At 53.5% G+C, this 12,428-nt stretch overlaps 1 protein-coding gene across 4 annotated transcripts in view; it reads right to left on the reverse strand.

Annotated features, from left to right (window-relative positions):
- The window catches only part of dync2h1 (dynein cytoplasmic 2 heavy chain 1), a 154,552-nt gene that overhangs the window by 26,998 nt on the left and 115,126 nt on the right, over positions 1–12,428 (reverse strand). For all 4 annotated transcript variants that reach the window (XM_064300939.1, XM_064300938.1, XM_064300940.1 and 1 more), the window contains one exon: positions 769–885. In XM_064300939.1, coding sequence (XP_064157009.1) covers positions 769–885 — 117 coding nt within the window. The remainder of the gene's footprint in view (positions 1–768; positions 886–12,428) is intronic.

The raw sequence follows: 12,428 nt of genomic DNA on the forward strand, positions 1-12,428 counted from the left end.
ATTTTTAACAACTTCTGGGGGAAAAAAAACAGAAAAGAAAAAAAAAAAGAGGGAAATGCACTCACGACTCCCTGTGGATTTCCAGACAGCGGCAAAATACTCAAACGCAACTGACATTCAATGCAAAACATCATTATGGAGCCAGGCACCTCAGGCCATTGCACACTCTTTAACATTTCCTTTTCCGTTCCACTGCTCTGGACTGAAATGGCTGGAGAGTGTTTGTGAGAGGATCACAGAACCTGGCTGACCGGGTGATGGCTCTGGTGTACTGTACTGCAAGTGATTAGCCCTCAAGACTGAGTGATAACATTCCTTTACTGTTCAGTCTTTACACATTCAGAGCAAAGTCACTGTACACTGCTGAGGTCTAAAACGCACCTGTATCTCCCCACTTGTCCCCAAAAAATTTACTTTTTAGGGGCTGTTATGCACTTAAAAAGCTACACACATTTACCGAAGCAATTTCTTCTTTAATGGTGTGGCAGCCATGTCACTGGGAATTGAAACGACACTTCTGGACAACCGGTGTCCACTGCCACCATCATGAACAGAGGATTCAAACCTGGTTATGTCACACAACAAGGATTCTGGCCCCATTCATAAAAAAGGTTTGAGGGCATTAGAGGAAAAATTTAAAGAAAGGGGGATGAGGGTAAGACGGGCAGGAGAGAGGGTGCTGTACACAGCAGCTTTGGAGTGGCCCGGATGGAGGGGTTGTATGAGTGAAGAGAGAGGAGTGGGGACAAGGTGAAGGTCTCGTCTCACCTGATTCAGCTTCTTCCACAGGTTGAGGACAGGGGAGAGCCCGTTGGACCAGATCTCTCGATCGAACTTGGACCCGGCCGCCACCGACCTGCTCAGAATCCTCAGCTGTGAAATCACCTAGGAGACAATGACATTGGTAATGCATCTTTTCCACTGCAGTAAAATTATCAAGTAAGAAACTGTGGAACAAAATTATTAAGAAAAAATAAATATAATATAATCTGCCTGTACTAATGAAAAGGTTTACAAATAATTACTTTCCACATTTCAGTTAAGGCATGCGGGCTAGCGTTCCCAGTAGACTGTACTCTCAGAATTACACATTTCTGCAGATAGCAAATTGTGGCAATTTACAGATTCATCACACCCTGTAAACACTACATTGGAGCTTTGGACAGAGGTTTCAAGTTTGATGGGTTTGACATGACAAGTCAGCTTCAACTGGTGTGATTTCCAGTCTGACAGACTAACACCTGAATAGCACTCTGGGGGTAAAAGACTTCCCAGGGCATCTCAGGCTATACGGGCATCAGCTATTTCTTTAGTATAACACTTTCTCATTTCAGTTGCAATACTAAAGAGTTGCACTCATGAAAGGAATTGTCAAGGCATATACTGGTGTTAATTATACATTAATTACACATTACAAGTAATTGCAATTGTGAATTTAAGCACAATTGGGGTTCATTATTACATGAATCTGGGTAAGAACAAATTTCATGAAACATGTTGCTTTTCCATAGAAACTTTCCAAGAAAATATTCTCCTTTCCATGAACATTTTGATAAATGATGTCTAATGAATCACACGAGACACACTGTCATGGAAAATTTGAAAGGAAAACTGTTAGCGATTTGCTACCTGTGCAAATGTAGATTTTCCATGTGTCTTTGAGCACTCAGAACTACAAAAACAAGATGACAGATGCTTCACAGCTGGAGGTCATATGTGATCACTTAAGTCTACTGAAAAAGTCGTGGATGGATTTCAATAGAACTTGGTGAAGCTGTAGACGAGTTTGAATTTGTTGAAATGACTGCCTGACAGACAAGGAGGTATTCAGCCCACTGAGTACTGCTTTGGGTTTTTGCCTTTTTTTCCCCCTTCCCTGTGGAATTATACAAGGAAAAGATAAAGTGACAAAATTCAGAGATGACATGTGTCAGTCAGGACAGATATGCAATGATGTGATGGTTTGATCAATGACAAACTGTAGGGAAAGAAAGAACTGATTTTGTGATGCTTCACTCCCCTCTCTCCTCTGATAAATGGGTTTCATTTGCTTGGGCTGGACTTTGCGCTAACATTCGATTAGCCAGTCTGGCCCAAGAGAAGAGACAGCAGAGGAGGGGCAGGTCTCCTGGTCTGGAGATGATTGTAATTCAAGCTGAACTGCTGCGCTGTGGTGTCCAGTCATGGGTTTTACAGCCCATGTTTTATAGTACAGCAGCACAATTACACATAAAAACAGCCCCTAACGAACGGCCCACAGCGCCGGTCACCGGTCGCTAACTCCGCTGGAAGACCTGGCCTTTCAGCGCCGCCCGCGCGCGTGTCGGCTGGGAGGCTCGGGCGGGGCGGGGGTCACCGCGGGGGGGAATGGGGGGCTGAAGGAGCGGCGGGGCAGACAGTGACGAATGGGACGGAGAGCGGGAGCCGGCCTCGATTGGCCGACGGCTCCTCGGGGAGAGAGGCTCCGGTCGGAACCGCTGTCTCACAGCCTCGTTATCCCCTCACGCCCTAACGAGGGCCAGGCCCCGCCCGCGGGGAGGCGTCACGGAGAGCTGAGCGGGGCGGGAGAGGAGCCCCACGGGGACCTGAGGTTCCGTCAAGGAACCCCACGACCAGAGCGCAACCGCCGAGGGGGGGGGGGACTGCGGGTTTGGCGGGAGAGAGTGACAGCGGCAGAAGCGATCTGCAACTACATTCTATTAACCCTCAATTAGATTAGCTATCGACCACAGGGGCCGTAAAAGTCAGCGTGGGGACCTGCCAGCCCCGCTCTCCCTGTCCCTGGCCCCCCGTGCAGTGATGGGCTGGGGGTTAAATCTGATGCGTCTGTCGGGGCAGTAAAATAACAGGGCTAACAGGCCGCTAATCTGGAGCATGACGCTGCATGCGTGAAGAGGAAGCTCCGGCACAAACCCACCAACCCGGCGTTCCCATGCCGCGGCCACGTGAGCAGTGCATGATGGGACACGGCCAGCGCACCTGAGGGGGGGCGCTGAAGCAGCGGGGATGGGAAATGAAAACATTCATGCATTAAATCCCCTTTAAAAAAAACAGGCGCGCTAACGCCTGGATTACTGGGGTCTGGCGTCTGCGCCGCTGCCCGGACCGGCGTAAGCAGCTTTGGGCTGATGAGCGGAGCGAGCCAGGCGGAGGCCGCGCCGCGTCTGGCTGCTGTTCAGACGCACAGCGGCCTGTTTAAACCTGAGATCTCTCACTGAAATCTTCTCTCCCCGGTGAGCACCTGAGGGGAGAGGGGGGAGAGCCGGTGGACTGGAGCACGCACAGAAGACTCCTTGTTCTTGTCTTCAGGGAAAAAGAAGAAGCTAAAACCATCATTTCAGCATTTAGTCTTTTCAATATAAAAAACATGACTGATTGCCAACCACCAGATCACATATTGGAATATGAGCTTTGTTGCTGAGTAAACCAACAGGGCAGTGATTACCGTATATTACACTATTTACCCACTGAGGTCCTCACCACTGGAAGCATAACACCTCTGACAAACACCACACTCTGTGAGGTGAGAGTCCTGGATGTCACTGCCAGCTTGAGGAAGGAATGTGGACACAAGCAGACTGCTCCATGTCTGCGGCCCTGACGGAGGGCTAAGCTGAGAGATCTGTTCCCAGAATGAGGCCGCTCTGGTTTGGACTGCTCCATTACTGAAGGGCTTCTCACCCTGTTCCCAGAGTGAGTGAGGCTGCCCCCGGCCCAAACTGAGCTCACCCTGTGCCCGTTTCAGCTGCCCTTAGCATTTTACGCTAACGGAACTGAATCACTCTTCTGCCCAACCAATCAGCAGGCCCCACGGTAATACAGGAAGTGTTCATATTGATAAAGTCCATGACATATTATCACATGGGCAATTTGTATTGTGCTTCTGCACCTGCATCTAATAATAATGTCTAAACCAAAATCATTCTGTAACCCCCCCTTCCCCCCCCCCCCCACAACACCAAGATAAGGGCTGCCAAAGAAACAGATGCATACATTTGAGAAATCCAATCACATCATAAAGGCGATGAGCGGAACAAAAAGCAGGGGCATCTGCAGCAATCAATACAGCCTGGAGTCAGAGAGGGACAGGAGCAGGCCTTCTGTCAGGAGCTGGAGTCATCTACAAGCCAAATGCGGCTAAATAATGAAATAAGTCCGCTGCGTTTGGGGGGGATGGGGGTGAGGAGCGGGGGACCATTTCGCCCTGCTGACCCCAGCCGAAGAGGGGGAAAGTGTGGGGGGGAGACGGGAGAGTTCTCGGGGCGCGCACTGCATCATCTCTGACAGACACATTCTAATTACGTTCCGGCTGGCGGAGTTAAAGCACCGAGCTCCGCGGGCCCGCTTTATTGGCCGCCCGTCCAATACGCTGCCGGGAGACGGGCGCTGATTTAGAGGGGACGGCCGCGAGATTAAACCCCACCCCCCCTGCCTCCACACCTCAGAACCCCCCACTCAACCCCCCACTCCCCCCCCCCCCCCACAAACACACACAATCACACAGAAAAATGAAATAAATAAAAATGCGGGTGCAGTTCATTAGCATGCGCGGGCGGCGCTGCGTGAGTGATGACACCAGTTTACACTCTCTTTATTAGCCTGCCTGATTTAATTGATATCGGGCTGCCTCTATCGTCAACCGCATCCTTCATCCTCCCCCACCCCGGTGTCCCCGCAGGAAACTTCCTCCTCTCCTAAAAATAGCCCGCCCTTCGCCCCGCGCCGCTTTCTTTATTTATCTATCCGTCTCTCAGGGGGCGGCGCGGTCAGGTCAGGTGGTACGAATCGACCGGCGTGTGCCGCGGCCGCTGGCGCGGAGCAGGACCCGACGGTTCGGGGAAGGGACTGTGCGCCCCCACACGTGGGCCGTGGGCCCTCCTCGCTCGGCCGGGCGCGTCCAAAAGCGCTCTTTTCGAGGGGGCTGTATTTCAGCGGAATGGCTCCCGCCACCACGCGGGGGTCCGGGGGCCTCGCTCACCCGTGTCCCGCGGGGGGGGTCGGGGGGCCGCGGTCATTACAGCGCCGGCTGATCCATCGCCTCCCCGCTCGCAATGTGCAGGTCGTTACGTGACCTGCCCAACAAGCCCGCTTAACTCTCCCAGGTCTCGGTGAGGACATCCTTTATTTTGGACATGACCCCATGCCCCTCCAGCCCCGGGCTCGATCCTGCGCCCCTCCCGTCCCGCGCTCCACCCTCGCCTCGCTCCGCTTGCTGCTCTGCAGCCGGTGGAGATCCTTCGCCTGCCGTGGGCGTGTGCCTCGCCCCTCGCTAACCCGGGCCGCTAGGCTAGCTCTCCCAGTGAGCCGTCTCAGGAGCTCTCCTGCAGCTGCTGAGGAGCCTTCTGTCCCTGGAGGAGCGCTGCCTGCGTCTGACGCCCTGTACAGCGCTGAGAGGAGCTGCTCAGGCACTCCGGCTGTAACAGGCACCTCTCTCTTATCACTATTTCTACACCGTCACTCAACACCTTCCACTTGCAGTAAATAAACAGTTCAGGTTTTTCTTTTTTTTGAGAGGTACGCCAGCTGGTCTCTCCTTCACCTGAATAACTGTGTTATACAGCACCTTGTATTAACTGACCTCAGTGTTATACAGTACCCTGTATTCACTGACCTCCATGTTACAGTACACAGCACCCTGCATACACTGAGCTCAGTGTTACAGTACACAGCACCCTGCATACACTGCGCTCAGTGTTACAGTACACAGCACCCTGCATACACTGAGCTCAGTGTTACAGTACACAGCACCCTGCATACACTGCGCTCAGTGTTACAGTACACAGCACCCTGCATACACTGCGCTCAGTGATACACAGTACCAGGCAGCCCTCAGTGGGCTCAGGGTGAGGGCCGTAAGCAGCGGGAGAGTTGTGGTGGAATGAGAGGCAGTATTTTTAGCCAGATGAACGGTGGAATCAATAGACCACCTGCTGAGGAGCCTGATTGGCTATTTGGCCAGCGCAGCACATGGCTGCGTGCCAGGAGGCCGATGGGAAGCTTAATGATGGCCGCAGGGCTTTGGTCAAGCGGCCACCCAGCGGGCGAGTGTCTGAAACAGGCACTTTATTTAAGAGCGCTGTCAGAGTGCAGCCCGCGCGCGTGAGAGAGCGCTGCCCTGCGCGCCGCGCGCCAGAGCCCTCGCCCTCTCTCACGCCACGGCGCTCGCGCACGCTTTTATGCCCGTCTTTAATCCCGGCGAAGCACACTTCCAGCGGAGACGCGTCGGATTTATAGAGCAATACGCCCTGACACGTCTCTAATGTAATTCAAGCAGGCGCTGCTCATTCTCGGCTTAATAAGCTGCCTGCTTATGGGATATTGCCTTTTACTTTGGCTTTAATTGCCGGACTGTCCCTGCTGAACATGGGCGCTGAGGGGGCGCGGCGGGGGCGCGGCGGGCCGGAGGCCGGGGCGGGATCGCAGCGCAGGGAGCAGCGGGCCTCGCCTCGCCTCCGCGGTTCATTTAAGGATACAGCGGTACTCGGGCCGGAAGCTTCCGCGGTGGCGCCGCGCGCCTCGCTCACAGGAGACGGGTTCGTTCTGCCCCGCGCGTTCTTCTCCTGCGCTGCCCTTGGGCTCAGAGGTCTGACTGGCAGGAGGTGCGCGCAGGCTGAGCGGGGGGCGGGGCATTGGGCGGGGGGGCGGGGCATGGTTCGGCCCTCCGGTCAGTGTGTCGGGGGGGGAGAGACGTCACTCTGCAGCACTGACCCGCGGTCAGAGGCTGCTCTGAGTCTGCTCCACACACTAGTGTGATAGCTGTGCCACAAACAAAGTGTGTTATCAGTGCAGATCTAATGGGGAAATGCAGCTTATTTAAATGAATGGCCTTGTATCACTGTCTGCTTTCCGGAACATTCCGCCACCCATCCCTTTATATCTCCAGCTGTCCATCATGCAGACAGGCTGCAGACAGCGTGAGCAGCTGAGGTCAGAGCAGCAGTGCAGTACAGGGTTAGGGTGAGCACACTGAGGCACAGCACACTGCAGCTCTTTACCTCCACCTGCAAAAACTCACCTTTCCCCAGTCTAACCAGGCCCAGCATTCCCAGAGCAAGCTGAACAGCACCTCTACAACATACAGAAATGCACACACACACACACACAGTCTCAATAACATGCACAGAGCTGCAGGCACCCTTATCCACACGCACACACACACACACACACACAATCACACACACTCTCTCACTAACACACACAGCTGCAGGCACCCTTATCCACACAGACACACACAGACACACAATGATGAATCTATTGCATTAATAAGGTGCAACTTCCCTTTTTAATCTGGAGATTACCCATCAATACCAATTCCCCAAATAACCTTCTGCTTTCAAATCCACTGCCAAGGAACTGCAGTTATTCCCTGTGATCAACGTAACTGTGCCTCTTTCATTAGGGAGATGTGCCATCTTCATCTTCACCACACCACACCACCTCTTTACATCATCCATCACGTCACCCTCATCCTCATCATCACCATCACCACGGCCACCAACTCATCTGCCTCATAATCATCATCATCGCTCTCGCACGCCTCTAACAGCAGAGCGGATGGGGAGCACAGGGACAGACTCTGGCCCAAACTCAAAGCGGCAGCCCCAGGCCGGGGTTCAGAGGGACAGAGGGACAGAGGGGTCACCTCCTCTCGGAGCTGCTCCAGGCTCGTTTCTCTCGCTGACGGTGTGAGCGCCCGCGCCGCATGCCCGCTCTGGTATTCCGCACACGCCGTTCCCCTCTCCCATCGCTGACGCGCATGTTAATGAATCAGGCTCGGAGCTGAGAGAGAGGGGGGGAGGAAAAACCGCTCACACCGCTTTCTGAGAGCAGGGCCACAGCCCGGGAGTCTGACATCACTTCCTGTTCACTCGATTCCGGCGTGAACTCCCGAGTGCTCCGATGGCTCCCGAGAGCCTTCTGCCAGTCATAACCACCAAAGATCAGAGGTCGAGGGGTCACACACCTGTCACAGTCACGTGACCCCGGTGTCCCACTGCCATTGGCTGTGCTGGCCACTGTGACTATATTAATTTACGCTGCACACACACGATGACCTGAAGTGACCTGGCAAGCACAGATCTGAGTGGCACCGTGCACAGCCTCCCTCTGTCTTTGGCAGCTCGTTACGGCTCTACCGCTAATTAGCTAATGAAGCGCAGTGATGTTTCCCAGGAAGAGGCTTTCACAGACGGGCAATGCAGTCTGGAAACATGCTAATGGAATAAGTGACTATGCAGCCGCAGAGGAGTGGTCTGAGGACACAGGCGACAGGGCGTCGTTTTTCTCACTGACTGCTTCAGAAAAGACAGGTAACAGGCTGGATGCCAGGCAACAGGCAATTTCTCTGCCCTGAGACGCAACAGCGCTACTGTCCGCCTCTGATGAGGACAGCGCGCACACACAAATGAGATCAGCAGGCTACTCTCAGCGTAGAAAGATAAAGCACAGCAACATCACAGAAACGAACTGAGGGATTCCAAATAACCCTCATCACCCGGTCTACTTTTCTCACACTTGCGCACACACACACAGACACACACACGCAGAAACGCAGACACACCCACGCGCATACATACACACACACACGCACACACATGCATACACCCAAACACACTCTCACGTGCACGCACACACACAAAATCATAGACAAATATAAACACAGCTGGATGAATGCACTCAGAAACAGTGCGGTTCACATGCAGGTGCGCTTGTATAAACACACGCAGGCACAAACTCCCTCACGCACACACAGCGCACATACAGCGCCCTGGCAGCGCTTTCACCAAAGCGTCTCCCCTGGAAAACGCCGGAGCGCAAATCGCGCCATCATCTCCCAAGCGCGTCGCATTAGGGGAACCAACCGGCCTGACGGCGCATCGCCGTCGGTAACCAGCGCCGGACACCATCTGCATGCTGGGAATTGCAATCAGCGCCGGCTGAGGCTCCGCGGAGCCAGCCTTCATCGTTATGGTAGGGGAGAGGACAACAGCGATATTGCCATCGTGAGTAATGGCGGTAATACTCCAAACTTTCAATATGCGTGTACACGTGTACACACGAGCACGCGACACGCCGGGGATGACTACTGCACGCCCTCATAAATAAATAAAGGTCTCGGGCTAAGTAACACCAGCGAGCGGCTGAGAAGGGGATAAATAACGGGAGGCATATACAGGGACATATAAGGCAATAACACTTAATCTCATGCTTAGCGCGGCTGCCTGTCGTCAGAGGCGTTGAGCACTGTGTGAGCACTTGACTGCCTCGCAGGGACCCTCCAGTGTTAACTAGATCCTCGGCGTCAGAAGTAGGCCAAGGATTTGCCTGAAGGACCCTGTCACTTACGAGCACCGTGGAGACTCGGTATCAGGTGAGTTTATGTCCTTTGCTATTAAATTACTGTACTGTGTGTGCGTCTGTGTGTTTCAGTGTTTCCGTCTATGCGTGTGTGTGTGTGTGTGTGGTGTGCGCAGTATTCGTGTGTGTGTGAGAGTGTGTTTGTGTGCTTGGTGGGGGGGTATGGATGTCCAGCTTCATTAATATAAGTGTATTTTCTGCATGAAGCTCTATTTGTGCAATGATGTGAATGAAAACCAACATAAAAATAATATTCTAAATCTAACTTAAACAAACATATGTTTATCCATCAGTTCACAGCTCACAACACAGACACACTCAAACACAAATGCAATTATTGTAATAATATGTATGTATATAGGTTCTGAACATATGTATGTATATACGCGCACACACACGCACACGCGCGCACACACGCACACGCACACACCCCCGCTGAATAACCCTTCTCTTCCTGAGCGGCGAGAGCAGCCTAATAAAGCCTGGCATGCAGATGGGGTAAAGATGAAAGTGAGCTGAGTGAAACTGAGCGAATGTGGCGCTGCGGAGGCCTGACTTTGTGTGAATGTTAAATATTCAATAAGCTGTGTGTTGAGAGAGCTGCGCCCGGCCCACAGTCAGTAATGACTCCAGAGGCTGCGCTCTTCCCTGTGCTCCCGGGCTCCAGCCAGCAGCGGCAACACGTCCCCAAAGCCCCGGCCACTAAAACCTGCTCCCTCAGAACGGCATTATGGGACTGAATCCGCGTCTTCTTCTGCTGCTTCTGCAATGCAGCGCATGCTTATGTATGCGGCATGACGTGCGTTTCAGCGCGTTTCATCAGGGCTGCATAGTGCAGGGGCTTTATGCAGGGCCGTGTTGATACGCCTGCGGGAAGCTGCGGGCCACGCCCAGGAGCCCCGCCTCCCTGCCGCACGCCGCCTCCGCCGCCTTTCTGCGCTAAAGGGGACGGCACCGCGACAGGGGCACACAAACCGCCCCGCTTTTACTCCGGTGATATTCAAAGGGCTCTGAGTTCTGTGGAATACCCAGCGGGCCGTGTGTCACGCAGAATATTTCTATTTAGCAGTGGAATTTAAGCTCAAATCCCCCAGGGCTCCTCACTTCTATTTCGCATGCAGTGAGTAATGTGTTTAAGGCATTTATGCAGAGCGAGAGCTCGACCTCTGGTGTACTCCTCAAGGCTGGTGCCAAAGGGAACGCAGAAGCACAGAAGACAGCTTCGGTTGGCCAATGCCAACAAAACGTTCAAGAGCGGTCAGTGGTCCAGCAGTATGTGACTGTGACCGGCAGACCACAGTGAAGGGACAAAATTCTACCAGTGAGCTCAAGATTACCGGATGTTTTAAACAAGTGAAAACAGAAATGAGCCTGTGGCTAGGACAGCACCTGCTTCAGCTGAGGGCTCCCTGCATGGGTGTGGAAGACACACCAGCGATTTAAGCACACGCGGAACTACAAGCGGAATTCCAGAACGGGAGAAAAAGGAGGCAGAGGAAAAAGAGATTTGGATTTAACATGTCCTGTGAAATCCTTTAGCTGAGGGCAGAATTCATTTGGGCATGGCGTGCTGTGCCAGAACCCGCTGGCTTTCCCTTTCCTCCAGTTTAATATACACATAAATTAATCTGGCAGAGCTAAATCTACCATTTTAGAATACAGGAGGGAGTGCCCATATGAACAGCAGGGTTAAATGGCTCAGTGCTCGTGAATGGCAGGGAATTAGCCGTGTCTCGCAGAGTAAAGCTGAACTGGCGAGCGGAGGCCGCCTCACGGACACACTGCGGCACGTGTACCGCGCGCCCGTTTGATAACAGCCTCCATTTGGACAAATTCTGCTGCGCTCGGCGATCCCCGTTTTCCCCCGGAGAGACTCATTTCCGGGGCCCTCTTTTCACAGAAGCAGCAGCAGCCGACCTGCGGACCTGCGGTAATTTCAGCAGAAACGATGCGCATACATAAACACACGTGTGCGCGCGTGCGCCCGCCTACGAGCTGAACCGTAATGATCTCCCCCCGAGAGGCGGGGAATGAAACAAAGCCCGTCCCACGCACGTTAAGAGCCGGGGGGTCCCCTGGCAGGCTCCGCCGGGAGGTCAGGGGCTCCATTCCACCGGGCTTCCCGCGGGAGGCCAGAAATCCCGGCCCTCGTCAGGACCCCATCCTCGCACGTCCCTCTCAGACAAACACGCCTAATTATTTTCGCGCTGGGGCTCCTAGGCGGAAAGCCAGTGGCGCTTCGTCTCCGTCAAGGTGGAGCGCAGACGCTAACAGATCCCCGCGCGGGCGCGCCGTTAAGGACTCGCGGGAATGGCGTTTCCGGGGCGACTCGCGGCCCGTGGCTGCAGTGCTGTGGCCCGTACCGCAGGCGTTATCACTCTGTATTCACCCTCAGCAGCGCGTCCGGGCGTGGCGCTCCTGCGCTCTCACAGCCCTTTAAGGCGATTAAGAGGCGAAAGCGGCGCAGTCCACAGGGGACCATCCCGCCCCCCCCCCGGGAGAGAGAGCAGAGGAAGTAACGGAGTTGATGCTGCTTTTCTAGTAAAGGCGCTGACACACGGTGGCTCTTCGGGATTCGCACATTTGGGAGCGTTCGATCCCAAAAGCGACGGAGCGGGGACGCGCCTGTCTGCAAAGGTGACTCACCGTAGCCAGGTAACCGCACGATCCAACAGCTAAACTGCCATTTTTAAACGGGAAATCCAACTGCGCTAAATCTGGTCTGGGGAATTCATTTAACGCTGCAGAGAAAGATAAAAGAAATGCACTGAACAAACAAGACGTCTGAAGGAAGATGAACGCATTAGCAATTACTGTTGTTAAGGTGGCAGTCCTGAAATGAATAGGGCCAAATGATCAGGAATGCGTGGAGGCCATGTCAGAAGTGAAGACTCCGCACAGCGCACTGTTTTATATTCAGATGTCACATCTCCACTGAAGAGAGCTAATACAGAGAGGCCTGGGAGAAAGTCAGCTAAATAAATGAAACACACCACCATGCGCACATTCAACAAAATCTGCCTGAATGGCTTTAAAATAGGCCCCAACCCCCAAAAGCTCTAAATCACAGT

The sequence above is a fragment of the Anguilla rostrata genome, chromosome 12, assembly GCF_018555375.3.
Source record: "Anguilla rostrata isolate EN2019 chromosome 12, ASM1855537v3, whole genome shotgun sequence".
Taxonomy (NCBI): domain Eukaryota; kingdom Metazoa; phylum Chordata; class Actinopteri; order Anguilliformes; family Anguillidae; genus Anguilla; species Anguilla rostrata.